Source organism: Uranotaenia lowii, chromosome 2 (assembly GCF_029784155.1).
Source record: "Uranotaenia lowii strain MFRU-FL chromosome 2, ASM2978415v1, whole genome shotgun sequence".
NCBI lineage: Eukaryota > Metazoa > Arthropoda > Insecta > Diptera > Culicidae > Uranotaenia > Uranotaenia lowii.
The window spans coordinates 59,717,762-59,735,359 of NC_073692.1; the positions used below are offsets into that span (position 1 = coordinate 59,717,762).

At 32.8% G+C, this 17,598-nt stretch overlaps 1 protein-coding gene across 2 annotated transcripts in view; it reads right to left on the reverse strand.

Moving 5' to 3' along the window:
* LOC129745601 (myosin-VIIa) overlaps positions 1-17,598 on the reverse strand; it is a 116,844-nt gene that overhangs the window by 50,448 nt on the left and 48,798 nt on the right. For both annotated transcript variants that reach the window (XM_055738768.1, XM_055738767.1), the window contains one exon: positions 6,157-6,203. In XM_055738768.1, the coding sequence (XP_055594743.1) occupies positions 6,157-6,174 (18 nt within the window). In that variant the 5' untranslated portion in view covers positions 6,175-6,203. The remainder of the gene's footprint in view (positions 1-6,156; positions 6,204-17,598) is intronic.

Genomic DNA, 17,598 nt, shown 5'->3' on the forward strand with positions numbered 1-17,598 from the left:
CTTTTTTTGTAGAGAAATGAAAAGTTGGATATCCAAATACGGCAAACGCATCATTTCTCATCATAACTGACAACCCGTGCAGTATATGAGAAGGCAATGCAAATCTTGCCGTGCCTAAAATATCCAAATTTGAGTCCAACTACCGTAAGATGAAAAGATGGGAATAGAAATAGACCAAGAAAAATGATTATGATCACATGGGAGAACTATTCCCTTCATTCCGATAGACATCGACACTCAACCAGTATAATATTCATACGCCAGGTTGGTCTCCTGTAGTAGAATGTTAATACATGGGCCCCGGAGAGGCGCAAGATGTGGGTTCAAGTCTCACCGGGAGACAAGGCGAATTTTTTTCGCATGTTTTTCAACATCAATGTTCCCTTATCTAGTCCCTGAAATTTCATCTAAGTTGGATTCATTTCTCTACAAAAAAATGTTTATTTATTTTCAAAAAATCTTACTTTTTGTAGGTATTTTAGGTCTAGGTCCAATGAAAGGTATCAGTTCATTACCAAAATAGGAATAGGAGTAGGTTTGGAATAGGGTGGAAATTTTAACCATCTTTGCAAATTTTTCAATAATTTCGAAACCTATGTTGAAAATTCTCATTGAAACTTGCAGATAAGATCATGAACTATAAATAAATTTCCTTATAAACCTTCCGACCATATCTCCGAAAGAAGAGGCTATAGATAAAATCTGACAAATGATTCAAAACCAAAATTTTCCAAATCAATCATTAAAATATAGGCCTCGAAATTGCCATTCCATTTGTGAATCGCAGAACAATGAATAAAGAGTTCTTGTCCGTGTTTTCAATAAACAGTGTATTAAAAACTTCTTACAATTATTCCAGGTATAACTTTTGTTGTTGTAGTTTTCAATATGTTTTACTTAAGTTTACTAATTTTTCCATTTTACTATGGCATTTAACGTGCTTAATAACTTACACAACTCGAGAATTCTCAACGAGAATTTGTAGTGATATCACTACAGCGTTGATGTGTTTCAGTTTTCTAATTAATATTTTTAATAAACTGTTTGACAAATTCCCATTTTTTTTATCTTTTCTGATGCAGTTACCTGATAACTTCCTCTTAGATATAAGTTTGATAAATTTTAGACCTCACAATGTGCCACGCTTTACAATAAACTCCTAGATAGCTTCTCCTAATTATTCTTTTTCTGAAATGTTCTCTCCAAACTATTTCCTCATATGAGTGAAAGGTCTTTTTGTTAGTTGGCTTTTACATGATGATTCTTAATCAATTTCCCAGATAACCAAACTTTTCCATCTTCATATTTTGTTTTAATTTTTAAATAAATTTTCCTAAATTTAAAGAATTTTTTTTTCATTTTGAAATAAATTTTAATTTTCAATTTTTTGAATTTTGTTTATTTAGTTTGTATTCGTTTTTCAATTCTGATTTTTTTGTTTTGAAAACACAATCTTCTTGGAAGCTTATAAATCTTAATGTTTAGTAATAAAAGTATTGTTTATACTTTTGTATTTCAATTGACGGCAACCAAATATTCAAAGTTTGAAGTTTTAAATTTGAAAAGTTTTACTTATTCTTATTTATTTTAATCTACTTTTTTTTAATGATCATGGTTTTTTATCAATCTTTCAAAAGTTCGGAAATTGATTCGAAGCATCAACTTCAAAACATAATTTGAATGCGCAATTTCAACTAAAGTAGTATTTGATTTGTGCTTTCAATATTTATAGCAAAACTTAGTATTCCTTATTTTTATTTCAATCGGTTTCTTATTGATCATTTAAGAAATTAAATTACCCAACCTGTACTTTGTCAGTATAAGCTTTGTATGATGAATTCAACATGTAAAGTTATTACTGTGAACTTCAAAGATGACCTTTTTTGGCCTTCTGTTTTCATAACTGGAAGAATTTGAATTGAAAAAAATGATCTCAGACTTTGATCACTGGCACTCTTGAAATAAAATAAAATTATTTCTTCTTCTTATCAAATTATATCCTATCGTCTACTATGTGTTTTGAATAGATTTTCTTAAGTTCAGATGGATATTTTCTTCCTAGGCGAAAATTCACATTTCAAATCGTGATAAAGTATTTTTCCAGATACAAGATATTTCTGCGGAATTTTTCTTACAATCTGTCAAGTGAAAAAAAGAAATGTTAGTTAAGTTGATAATAAACTAACAATTTCCGATCAGCAGAAAAAAAAACGAAATTACATCAAGTTGAGAAATTTTGAAACTCATTTTTTTCTATCAAAATGAGTTATAATTCAGTACTCGTAGAATGTTAAAATATCTCAGATTATATAAAAAATCTATACGATATATACGATCTATATATTAATATATCTATATATCTATATATACAATCTATATTATATCAGTATAGATATCAAGGTTGCCGAAAAAATTTCTGTGTTTTTGACAAAAAAAATTTTGGAATTCTGTGATTTGAACCTAAAATTCTGTGACGGTTTTCTGTGACGCTGTTTCTATGAAGTTCATAAGGAAAACATGTCAAACATCAACAAATTGGAAATTTCCTACAGATTTAATTGAAAAAAAAATCAATTTTCATTACCTTTTTTCATATTTTCATGAATTATAGTCAGAACATGACAAAAAAAAATAATAATTATGAAAATGTGTATAAAATTATAATTATGAAAATGTGTATAAAATTTAAAAAATCTGTGAATTCTGTGAAAATTTCAAAAATTCTGTGATCTGTGACACAGATTCTGTGACACAGATTCTGTGACGAAATTTTGCTCAAAATTCTGTGATAATACAGATTTTTCTGTGATTTCGGCAACCTTGAATGATATGCTTATTTCATGCTTATACCAAAGTTTGATATTGAGCAGAAAAAAACCTTACATAATTATATCTCATCATTCATAACTTGATGTTTCTAAAAAATTTTTTAGTGGAATATCAATATTCCCCATTGTTTGCTAAAATTTTGCTCCATTTTTGGTTAACATATCAATATAAACATATTTTTAAAAATAATTTGCACAAATCGGAAATTGTATGTGGCCCGATATTAAGTGGTACTAGCCTCAATAATGCATTCACGAACGCCCAAAGTTTCAGATCGTTCGACCGATCTATGCTCAAGATATGCTGTTTTGTTTGAGAATATATCTTTTCAAAAAGTTTGATCGGTACTGTGCCGGTCAGGAAATAGGATCTAAGTTTTTGTTTGTAATATGTGTCTAGTTCTGTGTTCACTTGACACTTTAATCCATTTGCTCGTAAACACCACATTCTATACACGTACCCTAGCATTAATATGTACTCTCTCGCAACATAAGAACTCTCGCCAAGAGAGACTTACACAATAGTATGTAAGCCATTTTAGTGGTTAGAATAGATTGTAACGTTGAATACTACACACGGATTTTTCACTTCTCTAATAAATTAGTAATTAGTCCAATAAAGCGACTTTCAATAAGTGCATCCGAAATCAAGTGATAGTAGTAGAACCGCAAACGAATTGCGAAGCGTTTTCAACACATAAACGTACACCCCCAAGTGCAAACGAAATCTTCCCCCCGAGCAGGTGATCAGCTGCTGTGCCATCAACTGTGCGACTTACCTGGAGTTCCTGTGTTGGTGGAAGTCGTCGACTGGAGACGGAAAGAAATTCCCCGAAACCGAACCCCCCATATCGGCCGTGCCTGAACATTTGATCCGGCTCAAAGGACCAAATGTTTGGGCACCTAACTGTGCAATGTTGTGACAATATTAATTTAAAATCAAGGGATTCGCTGTAGACATGAAAAGCCATTCTTCAGGAATCGTCATGTAAATGCAACAAATCACCTCGCAATTTGAGATAAAAAAAAATCATCATAGAGGGCAAAAATTACGAAAATTATTAATGGAAAATAGTTAACCACAGCACAGAAACTACTAAATTTACTAGTTAAATGTAGCTATCCACTTATTTAGCGAGAAAATATGTCAAATTAAAAGAAACTTCCAGTTTTTATCAGTTGCATGTAATCAATTATCACATCTTATCAGGCCTATTAGTTATGCGGCAAGGTAGAGCATGAATGGATATGGCAAGTGAAGATTGAGGGGATCAATTGTTGCATGATCCTAGTCCAGTTAGGATGTTTTTTTTTTCTTAAAAATTATGGTGTTAAAGTTGTCCAACAAACGATTCATAAAGACAACCGATACGAAAAATGCTTTGTTCTGAGTCTGACATACCACCTTATTTGCCTTATGGTTTTGGTTAACAATTAAATAGAACAAAAACCGCACGATTAAACCAAAAAAAAGTAAAACTGTCGTTAGATGCATACTTTACTGTAGAAAATATCACAATAAGAATTAAAAAAAAAAAACGAACACACACATATAGGATCTCAGTGAAACTTCATGTTTCTTTGAAGAGATCTAAATTGTACTTAAACACTAAAGCGTACATGTTTCAGGAATATAATAGCTAGCATCTCACTAATGCTAACACCACCAGCCCACAGAAAGAGTACTATGTATGCCGCCGTGGCCGAGAATCGATCTCATGACCTCTGGTTTAGAAGACTTAAACGCTATCCTCTAGGCCACGGTCGGCGGCTATAAGTGAACATTCCAATTAACTTGATTCAGAATTATTTTAGGAAGAAATTGAAACACGGCTGAAATAATGACAATTTCAGTCATCTTGTGCAACGATTGGGAAGAAGACAACGATTGGCAAATCACCCTGCACAGCAAGAAAAATTCGTGTAATTTTAGATTGAAAACGATGCACGAAAACGGAACATCGTTTATAATCTAAAATTACATCATCATTACATTGAGGCGTGTAAATTTAGACCAAAAACGATGCACGGAAAGGGAACAGCTTATTGTCGTGGAAAAATACACAGCGATGTAAAATTTTAGATTTGTTTTCGGGATACTTGCATTTTTATGGAATATTATGAGCCTTTTGAAAAGAAAAATTACACTAGTTTACTACTATTAAATATTTATTTAAAAAAAACATCAATAGTGAAGAAAAACAAAGTACACCCACCATCACGAGCACCCCCAGACTGGGGCATTCTGCTGGTATTCCAACCGGTCAGCGTCACTGGGGGACCAAGGGGAATTCCGTTCCGGACTGTCATGGTCCGGATCCATATGTCACTGTCGGGTCAGGATAGCTTTTGCTTACAAATGCCTCGGATCGTTCACGCAAATTCCTCTCCTGGCAATCAAATTCCGGATCCCTGCCACTTTAAAACCTGCCGTCGCTGTAATCGAGAAACAACTAATTAATTTCAATAACATCATTCGTTTGTTTGCTAATTGAAAAACCTACCACTTTTATCATAGAGATGATGGAGCTTCGTCTTGGGACGAAAACACTCGCGGTTTCCGAAAACTCTCGACAGGCAAATGGCACAAACAAACAGTTTCAGTCAATTTTAAATCAAATAGATATAATTTTACACTGCTTGTGATATAAATTTCATTGGCCGCTTTATTTTTACATCACGGAATGTAAAATTATACCAAAACAATTTATTTTTATTCGCTTTTTGAAAAAAGACTAAAATTACATCAAAAGGAATGGAAAATTACATCTTTTTTTAATTACACTTGTGAAAAAATAGATCACTCGTGTTTTAGATTCCGTATACTTTTAGAATTTTTTTGCTGTGTGTATGACATGTCCGTACAGTCTTTTATTTAAAACTGAGCGTGAATAACTTTAAATACTTACAGTTTTTAAATCAAAACACTTATGTGCTTTTATATCTAATGAGTTAAATATTAATTATAAATATTACTTTATTAGTTATTATGCAACTCATTCAAGATATCCATTTGTCTAAAGAAAGAATAAAATTTAGCTTCTCTATTAATGACACCGAATCACTATTTTATTGAAGCTAAGTGTGTTATCGAAGCTAACCATTTTTTTATATTATATACGTAGAATTGTTAGTTTTTGTAATTGTACCCCTTTGGCTCTCAAGATCTTAATTAATAATTACTGAAATAAGTATATAACAAATGTCAAGGCAATTTAAATCATTTTTCCCAAGCATAAATGGAAAGTCACTCATTACAAATGGAAAATTTTGGCTAGAACAGATTTATGCTTGTATACTGTGAAAAAACAACAGAAATATTACTTACCCGTGTAACTATAACCATCTTGTCGCCACATTGACTTAGGATTTATTCTGAAACAAAGAATAATAATTTGGTGTTAATTATAGAATTAAATTTGGTGTTAATTAATCATGAATTTATCTAAAATGTTAAATCCTAAATCTTTTTGAAATGTTCTTTTTCATAATCGACATAACATTCGAAAAATTCTTGAAACAATACTGTAGGAGTCGATTATTGAAATACAAGCAAAATTTTTCGAAAAAATGTTATGTTCACTGACAAATATTTCAGAAGCTCAACAGCTCACTTAACAGTTAGTTTAAAAACTTCGTACAAAATATTTGTTCATCAGCCGTTTCACATAAAAAAAACCGAAAACATACGACATCTCCTATAATGCATATAAAGATGGAAAAACAATTTCCGTTGCCGGAATCGAGTCTAGCTATTTGTATAGATTGTGAGGAGATGTCTTGCGATATGTTCGCTAAATTCCCGTAGATCTCCGCATGTATCTGATGAACTCCCCATAAACTTCCTCCTCACCTGCTGTTCGGTTTGTTAAACTGTCTGCGGAAGTTTATGCAGACAACAAATAACATATCAAAACAAATTCCCAGCCACCCCAATATAGGTAGGTAGGAGTACCAGCTAAAGTAAAATTAAGACCATCAATCGCCACTTACAGCCAGCCTGCATACTACAAGAGTGCCGCAGCAGCCGTCATAACCCGATGGAAAACTAAGCGGTTGACTATAAATTTCGTCTGCGTGGACAGACGTAAGGGCTCCACCACCTATTCGGATGGTGGCTTTCGCTACTATCTGCTGCCAGTATATTGTTTTCGGAAAAGCGTGTGAAAATTTGTTTAGCCCTCCTCAACTCTGCAGCGAGATCGCGGTGTAAAACAAAAACAAATGAAAAACATCAATGTGACGCCGTCCCAGCTGCCAAACGTCATCGGTGGGTGAAAAACTTTGGTTTTTTTTTCGGGTGGGAGGAGTAGCGAATTCTAATTTGTATATTTAGTAACGTCGAAGTAAAACAAATCATTTGATTACAGACAAAAAAAAAATAGTTGAAAATCCGAAAATGAGAAAATAAAAACAAAAAAAAAGGAGAGCACAATGAATAATAAAGTGGAAAATATTTTGAATCCAGAATTAAAGTGCTTGGTTAGTAGAAATTTAATCCACATGCAAATTTTTTGTTCAGCACCAAATGACTGTGACTGTGGGACTATATACCTTCAATGACGCTGTCAGTTATGAATTCTGAATTCCGAAATTCCTAGGTTTAATGCCGTTATTTGCTCTAAAGTTCATTCCTACAATTGAATACGATTCTGAATTCTGATCTGAGTGATAGCTGAAACCTTAAAACTTAGGCATCTTATCCTAAGCCAAGTCAAGTCTTCTTCATTGGTCTAAGTCAAGTATTTCTTAGTCGAATAATTCTAGCATCAACATCTATGAACATCTCTCATTGTGAGATTTTTTTTTTCGATTGGTAGACAAGCCTTCTGAATTCTGAATCAGGATCGCTTATCGTAACTCATAATTTGTAAGCAAAGCATCATTATATCCTGGCTGTTTAATTGCCCTCGCACAATTTTTTTTAGACTTAACCGTAACTACCAACATATTTCGTTGTAGTGAAGACTCATCAGTAACTGCTACCAGTTAGTCGATGTCCAATGGACATTGTCCATCCATGAGAGTCGGTAATTGTCGGCCAGGGGAATCTATTAGTGGACAACCAACGTGTACCAGTGACTCCACCTGCGCCCCGCTAACCAGCCATAAAAATTGACGAAATAATGACGCGGTTTTGCTGAATTTTTCTCCGTTTATTTTCCTCCTGTTTACCGTTGCTCGCCGATTGCTCGAAAAAAGGGGGCCATCTCAGAGAAAGAGATAGAGAAGTTCCCTCATCACAAGGCTGTGTGGTCATAAACCGGGGTCGGTAGTGGAAATGGTGCTTGCACTTACATGGTGGCAGCAACAGCAGTGTGGCAAACAAAAATTGCATCATTTTATGTTTTATTTTTTCCTCTTTCGAAGGAAATGGGAGTTTTGATTTCAATTAAACCAGCTTTTCGTAAACAAGAGGCTCCCATCGTGAGCGAGGGCTTAGAATTGACTTTTACAATATACCTAGCTAGGTGTCTAGTCATCAGATGTAGTGAGCTCATCACTCTTACGACTGATGGCAAAAGAGCTTTGGTGTGACTTTTTTTTTTAGTACAAAACAAATTATTATATATCCAGCTATGGCACATCAAGAGATGAGACGCTTTGACGTGACCTAGTTGGAAATCAAATAATCTTTGTTAAGGGAAAAAAAATTGAGGATATGGTATGACCAATGACTAGTGAGGAAAACGTTACGGTTAAACAAATATTTTTCGAGCAAATTGAAGATGCTTGTGTGTGATTTTACTTATTATCGATCTATTTTCGCTGGCGTATTGGATTGATCCTAGTTATAAAAGCTTTTGAAACATGAACTCTTGCAAGTTCAAAGAACTAATAAAAAAATGGGAGTTCCAAGTAACCAAGAGTCACATTACAAAATGAATGCCATCGACCGTGGAGTAGTGATTATAGTTGATTGACTCTATGAAGCCACCATATTTTCTAATGATGTATCTTTAACCCTTCATTTCATGATTTTTTATTTTTTCTTGAAAATATTCTCAATAGTGCGCAATGATGAGTACATGAAGGGAAAAATAATGCAAAAATATAATTTTCACACATTTCGAGTATTTATCCAAAATATTAATTGTTGCAAATTTGCAACAACATGAAATGTTTATACCTTTTTGTTCCTCACACAAGACAGCTAGATATAAATATTTTCACTTAGTTTATCTTGCACTAACCATAGTTTTAGTTCAAAAACTTCGTAAACCTGATGTCTGGACACCATTTAGTTGGGGGTAGAACCTATGTATGCTGGTTATCCACCATGTGTGCACGGATTCACCGCAGTTCCTACCTAAGTATGTGCTTACATGCATTATTGAGATTAATTAGATCGACAAATCTCCAGTTCTTTTTCAGTAACTTCATTTTTTGTGAAAGATTTTATGTGGTTTTATGATCTTCGTGTTCATGGTTCTTTAGCGCAATATACAACAATCTAAAAAAAAAGTTTTTTCTCGGCTGACAACAACAAATTATAAATCCATTTATAACAGAAAAAGTGATTATTGTATATGGTATACTTATTTGCAAAGAACCAAGTTACTTGAAAATCAGGGAATACAAATTGTTGAAGAAACAATTTGCATTGTTCATTGAAACAACAATAAATTAAAAAAAAGCAAAAAACAATATTTTCAATATTCCTTAATAAAGAAAACCGATGAATAAAATACCTTCAAAATGCACTAATATAACTTTTGTTGATTTTTTAGTCATAGGTTTATTTATTAAGGCATTTTACTTATAAGTTTCATTTTGCCGAGTGGATCACTATTTAATAAATGGTAGTAGAGGAAGGAGCCGTTATAGTTGCGGTGACTCAACTGTTAGCTTTGATTCTAATTTGGGAACGCTCAGGGTTCAATATCGAAAACGATTTCCCGATGGTACACATTCAGAAGAGTTAACGGAATTATAAGTAGGACTAAAATGAAACTGCTATTTCACCATCATGCACCGTTTCCTTATCACATTCGTTCTGAAAACATAAATACTGTTTGAATCATAAAAAGTAATTGAAGCACATTATGGAATTCATGTTAGAAACTAGGGTACTACATTGTATAATTTTGAGAACATGTAATGCATTTGCTTTTAAAAAATCAATGTACTAGGATGGAAAAAAAGTATGTTTATAATAAATTTACTAAAAATGCGAAAATATTTATTTCGAACCCAGAAAATCTTTCCCGGGGATCACAATATAATATTTAAATTCATAGAAACACAGTGCTTGTTGTATTTGAAAAATTAAAGATTCAAACTATTACTAAAAATACTTCAACTACTCAAAAGTCACAAATTTGAATGCAACGGACAAAGTTTGGCTCGTCCTACTCTCAGTACAAAGAAAATAAGTTAGGTGTCCCTCAAGGAAGTGTCCTGGGGCCAATTCTATTTATTCTATACATCAACGACTTGAAAATGTGCCTACAACACGGTCACCTGAAACTGTTTGCTGATGATTCAGTGTCTTATTGGACTGGTAAAAACTTAGAACTCATAATGCATGAGGCAAATGCTGATCTGGAAAACATTACTGAGTTTCTGAAACAAAGAAAATTATGTCTAAATCTCGATAAGACAAACTGGATGATAATAGGCTACCGCAAAATTGTGAATTGCCCAAGTCTGCTAATTGGCGGATGTGTGATCGAAAGAGTACGTCAAATAAAGTATTTAGGAGTTCAAGTCGATGATAAGCTAAACTTTATAGAGCATGTGGATTATACAATCAAAAAAATCGCAAAAAAATATGGTATACTTTGTCGGACAAATAGGTATTTGACTTTCTGGTCAAAAATCATTTATGTGAAGTCAGTAATTATGCCACATTTTGATTACTGTTCCACAATTCTACTTCAAGCCTCAGACACACAAATAAAGCGATTGCAGAAAATCCAAAATAAGATTATGAGAGTTGTGACACGTTGCAACCGGTACACGCCTAGTGCTCTTATGCTTGACATGCTTAAATGGCTGTCTGTGAAACAACGAATTGCTTATAATAGCCTAATGTTTGTTCATAAAATGAAATTTGGAATGTTACCTTCATATTTGGCTCGAGATCTACAAGTTGGAAACGATATTCACAGTTACAATACGAGAAGGGCATGCGATTTTAGACTTCCATTAGCTAAGAAAGAAATGACAAAACGATCTATATTCTACAACGGCTTAAAGATGTATAACAACTTGCCGCAAAACATCAAAGATAACTTAAACATAAAAAGCTTCAAAAGAATGGCAATACTATATGTGAAGACAAATTATTAAGATATGTAAGAATCCCAAATGGGATGTTAATAATGTGATGGAAATATGATATCAGACATATAATCTGTACAGTGATGGACATACGCGGGAGTTGATAAGACGACCAAGTAGTACAGAAAATGACAAAGAAATATGTAAACAAATATCCTAAGGATAAATTGTCCCTCCCACTTCAAATGATGCGTATGGGGTGGAGGGAGGACCCAAATGGGCCTCATGGGACCATCACGAAAAAAAAACTTAATAAGACCCTTTGGAAATATATTATCGAACTTAATAATCTGAGAATACATTTGAAAACATACTTAGGCAGAAACTGCGGTGAATCCGTGCACCCATATGTGACCCTTTGAATATAAAATTTTTCAACTTTGATGCAGGATTTCTAACGAGGTTTCGTAATTAATGCCATTTTTTTACTTTATGATACTAATGGTTGGTGATCTAGTCAAAAGGATTTTTTACTGTTTTTTTTTCCATATTTCTACAGTTGGTAGCCATTTTGTTCAGTTAGAGGCTAATGCATCTGCATTATAATTAAAAATGGCTCGATAACATGATAATATAACATTAAAATAAAAATACTTTTATCGGGAAACATATATCTAGACAGTTTAAACGATGAAACTTTCGAAAACACACTTTGTAGCCCATAAACGCAACTAAAAGGTGCTACCGTTGCATGATTTTGCATATTTGCAACAATTAATAAAAGGCCATTATATCAGACAAAAATTTAAAAAAATCGTACTATGTTAATTGCATTACTGAAAATGCGAAAATATTTTTTCCAGTCAAATTTTTTTTCCTCAGTGCGAATTGGACTAGGTCAAAATTCTGAAAAATAAGCCTATATTAACATTTCATATTTTTCAGATTGAAGTTGGTCTAGTTTGTACATATATACTCGGAAAGTCATTTTTTTTTAATTGAATGGTATTTTGAAGTTAGAAATATGATTGCCATGAAGAAAAAAGTTGACTATTTGAATTTTTGCATAATTTACAACAGCTTTAATTAATTGTTGCAAATTTGTTACTTTATGAAACGAAGGGTTAAGGTCGCTGTACACCTCAGGTGAAAAAGAAAATGGAAAATCTTATTTTGTCAACAACTCAAAAAAAATCGACACATATTGGCTTTGCAACATGGTGGAATCGATGGGTAATAGTTGAAAGATGAATTTTTAACTGGGCTCAGTGCTTAAAATTTCCTAAAAATGTTTTTACTTCAATTCCCCCAACATGAGAAAATTTCAGCGGTGAAAATCGGGGGGATCGAAGTTTGAACATTTTGAAGAGGTTTTGAAAATTCATCTTTTAACTTCCCCCCATCGATTCTACCATGTGAAATAAGGGTGCGTAAGGACTGTTGTGAAAGTTATGTTGAATTGTTTGTTAAACTCTACTTTAAGCAATACATGCGAAAAAATTTTGAAAAAGTTGGATTAAAGCTGGAAAAGATAGTTTGGGAGGCATTCTTATATTTTTATTTTTTTAATTTGTGTTTTTTTTTTGTCATTTTTATATAGATATGAGACGAAAATCCTGCACATTTTTATGCTGTACCATCCTTTGATGAATTGTAGCCCCAGCGTTTAATGAAGGTACAAATTCCTCCAGTGAAGCTTTTTATTTTAATCATAAAAGTTGTCTCCAGCGGCAACTCGGTCCTTAAAACCTTCAGACACAGCGTTTCACTGATTTAAGTCATCCATCCATCGACGACGACCGAGGTAGCTTATGGGATAAGAAATTAAATGGTACTTCTTGTTGTCAGTTTATACCGGTAAACTCTGGGTAGTTTTTTTACAATGCAGAATAACTTGCCTGAAAGGAAAGGAAAATATACGCGATCGAACGAAAATGAACGAGTAAGTGTCAAATTACCGGCACAGTCTTTGGGTGGTTCAGGTGTTATAGTAACTTATTTATATGTATGGTTCAGAATCCGTACTTTAGGATTTTAGTGCTTTTCTATTACTGTTCCAATATTGTAGAATAAATATTTGTAGTTCCTACTGTCTTAATACGGAAATGATATAAGTAAGTATACCACGAGAAATACCAATGAATTCTTTTGTCGGCCACAGTCAATAATGAAAATGAAATTGAATGAGACAAGTTGGTTGACTACCTAAGTAAAATTTCTGTAGTAAAAGGATCGAAATTTGTTTTACAATGCATTTTAGAGCAGACTTCACATGACACATCTCATTCATTGGATCCACCCTACCCAATGCTGCACATGTACGGCATACCGAAATCGGACTTTTACCGGGAGCAAAAAAAAATCGGCCATACATGGAAGAATGAAAAGTGAGAGACCATTAAACTTAGCGGTACTTGGAATATTGTTTTACATTTTATGTTTTTACTTTGATTTTCTTCGGGGCTGCCAAGCGATGTACAGGTTTGTGATCATCAAACTTTACATTCGCTTGATGTTCTCTTCCACTTTTCGCACCTTATACACATCATTTTTCACCACTACAGCTACCTTTTGGCTACTAAACGTGGCTCAGACGGAACCTGCTTCTGCTTCTGTGATCTGTTCAAGCTTAGGTGGATCCTACCTACTGGTCATCCTCTACCTTCTCCTATTGGAAACGGACAGTTTTGCGTGTTTATGCCTTTATTTGAGCTTCGCTGGCTGGCTGACTGAGTTTGATGATTGTTGGTGCGATTTTCATGTTTGCTCGAAGAATCGTGAGCAACGTGTCGTTATTTAATTTGTTCCACACTCAAATCAGGTCAATATGAGACTCTTTGCGCTCTTTGCCGGAAAACGGAAACTGGAATGAATTGTTGTTCCAGCATGCTCGAATTTGAAGAATATGGGAATCTTGTTATTTTATATCATGAGGATTTTTGTTTAAAAAAATAGTGTATACACAATATGAAGAAGATTGGTAGATTAAATTTTCTTTTATTGACCTAGCGATCAATTCATGTAACGTGACTGCCTCAAATTTTTATGAGAAATTTCAAACTTGTGAAACGTTATGCGCCGAAGGCTAAAATAGATCCTAGAAATATTTGTCATAATAGAAAAGAAGCACCTAATAGAAATCTACCGAAGGAGACCAAAGGTTATGATGCACAACTGGATTTTCATGTTCCTCCCGAACAAAATGTCTCAAACCCCATACAAACTTCAGGCTCGTCGAGCGATCCCTTCCCGTGATCCGATCTGGCCCAAATTTGGCATGAGATCCTGACTAGGATTTAGGTTCTATTTTGGATTAATTTTAGCCTTCAGCGCCTAACTATTTCAAAAATCGGGTCATTTGGGGCAATAAAAAAAAATAATAATAATAAGCTTCACCCGAAATTTGCCAACGGAGACTGGGTAAAAATTTATGAAACTTGACTTTCGGATGTTCACGAGTGTACGGTTTCAAAGATCTTGGCAAGACAAAAAAAAGTCACTAAGGGGCCAAAAAACCTACCATGAAAAGAAAAAGTTTTCAAACAAATAAGATGTTTTCAGTATAGAATCAGTACAGTACTCTGCCACTAAAACAATGGTTTTCTCCCAAAATAGTTTTTTTTTTGTCCCAGCCAGAGTGACTTTTTCATGTCTCGTCAAGATCTCTCGAACCTTATACATATTGTACATCCGTGTTGTACACCAGAAAATCAAATGGTCCATTCTTCTTTAGCCAAACGACACGCCCCATGAGATTCAAACAAATCCAAACTCAAAAGTTTTTGTAAAATGACAAAATATTACTTAATTTAAATCTATCAAATGATGCTTCCAAAAACGAATATCGTTTCATATTTGAAATCACAGCTCTGAAATTATAACGTTGGTTTTCAGTGTGATATTTGTAAAAAGTTCTACAAATATAGTTGTCAGAAATTGGAAGTTATTTGAAAAAAGATAATTCGAGCCAAAACAAAAAGTTATAAAGGTTGACAGAAACATATTTTCAGCTTAAGTATAAGCTGAATTTACTATGTGCCAATATTTAGTATAAGCTTCTTAGACAGAAATATGTTTAACTTTGGGCTCTTACGATATATTTTCATAGTTCTATTGAACTCCAACAGTAATATTTTAGTGTAATGTTTAAGAAGCTTCAAATCATCCTACTGGAAATTTGAATTCCAAAAAGGGTGATAGCGTTAATAACTATTTCAATATGAACCGATAAAAATTAGTTCATCACTTTTTTACATGATGAAAGTTTGGGTTTATTTTGATTATTGTACTGTTTGTGAGAAAAAAAACTTTCCGACATAATATTGTTTTCAATTTTTTTTTCTAGAAGAGAATTTAACGAAAATTTATGCAAAGTTTCATTCGAACTATACAACGGATTCCAAAGAAAAATTTTTTTCGATAGCGTCAAACAGGGCATCATGCAACAGTAGGATTAGATGCAACATTTGTGTACCACAATACTTCTTGAACTTTTTTTTAAGGTAATGTAATCAAGTTATCATTTAATGATAACGAAATAATGATGACATAGTTTCTCACATCGTGAGATAGATTTTTAAAGTTTCACATACTCATAGAAAATCAAAAAATCGAACAATAGACATACAAATTTTTGCATTTTGCAATGTCGTAAAAATCATTACCCAGTATGACGGATTGGCTTAAAAATATCACCTACAAACCTTAAATTGCTTTTATTATCCTGTACCAACACTGTCCGTGTAAAAATATTTTTCGGACAAACATTATATTTTGTTAAAATAAATGTTTTTATAATTCTGTTACAAATCTGGGCTATAAACTGTTCCAGAAATTATAACCACACCTAATTTTTTGGGCTTTGACCTAAGCAAAGTTACGAAAAACATGCTGATGACTTAAAGGTCTTTTACCAAGCCCCTATGTGCCGGAAGAAGCCTTTAAGTATCAGTAAGCTGATGACTTCGGAAAATTTCAAAAAAATTGGCCAAAAATGGTGAAAATTATGGGTAATGCAACTGTGCAGAAGCTTATGAGTCATGTTCGAGGAAAAATGCGAAGTCTGACTTTTAATTCAAGATTTTTATCAAATAATAGTACAGTGTTGGAAAGAACACAAATAATGATACTGTGAAACAAATGAAATAAATAAAATTCAATAAAACATTTTTTTTTTCATTATTTTGAAACTGTGCTTATAATTTCTGGAACAGTCTATAAAATGCATCAAACTGCAAATCGAAGATTTACCTTTTAGATCGTTTCCGAATATCATTTTTTTGCATAATGCGTTCATTAATTTAAAAATTTCATCCATGCAAGCATTAATTTGATGATTTGAGGTAGTAGAATTTTTGTAGCATTTTTTACCCCTGAATGTATGCAACAGCCTAATACATTTGAATAAAAATTATGTTTTACAACAAAAAAAATGTAAAATTTAATTCGCACAAAACCAAAAATTACTTTTTGGGGATTGAAACGGCTTCCTCAGTCAATTGTGGGAATAAAAACGAGTGATTTTTATTATTGTCCAGACGTTTCGGCAATTTATTGTGGCCGAAACGTCTGGACAATAATAAAAATCACTCGTTTTTATTCCCACAATTGACTGACGAAGCCGTTTCAATCTCCAAAAATTAAAAATAATCCAGTCAAAAAACAATACCAAAAATTACTGCAATTGGTGCTTTATGCGTTATGACATCACACTAATACGATATTTATTTGATTATTTTCAACAATGTATTGTTTTTTTTTTTTCGTTTTCACTAAACTCAAAACGCAGTTATATTTCCGCATTTGTTATCACTCACAGAATAAAATAGCATACAATGACACTGTAATGAATTGCTTATGTTTCAAGACAAGCATTGTGACGTTTATGATATCTAATGACATGGTCGTATGTGATCAAATAATATTGAAATATTTAAAACAAATTTGCAACATATGATGATAAATAAAAAAAAATGATAGATTTCGAAACAAATAAGGAATTTACCAAGTTTTTTGTCAATTAGAAATGTTTTAAATTCAATGGAAATGGATTTAATTGGATGAAAATTAATTTCATGTAGATATAGCGTTAAAACATATGAATATGAAGAAGTAAAATTTCATTCACATTTTTGATATCTCTTTTTTTTAAATGCAGGAAAAAGTTAGGTTTTAGAATAATTTGCATCGAGAAAGACTTTTAATGATAATTTTTTAATCATGTTTTTATTTTATGATTATGTATCAAATGTTATTCTGTACATTGATGAAGATTTAAATATTTTTCAGCACTCTGGGAAAAATTTCATAGATTGAAGTTTACGATTTACAAAAAACTGAACATATATTCCTGACACTGAAACTCAACTCCGAATCGGGAAAATTAAGCTTAGTTTGGAAAACCAGAGTTTTTATACTCGATTATATTTTTTAATATCTACATCCAAACAAGAGTTTTCAAAATTTCAATACCGATCGGTGCTAACTAAATATGTGACGAATGTGAATTGCGCCAAAGATGATATGATTGCTTTCCCGTCACTGG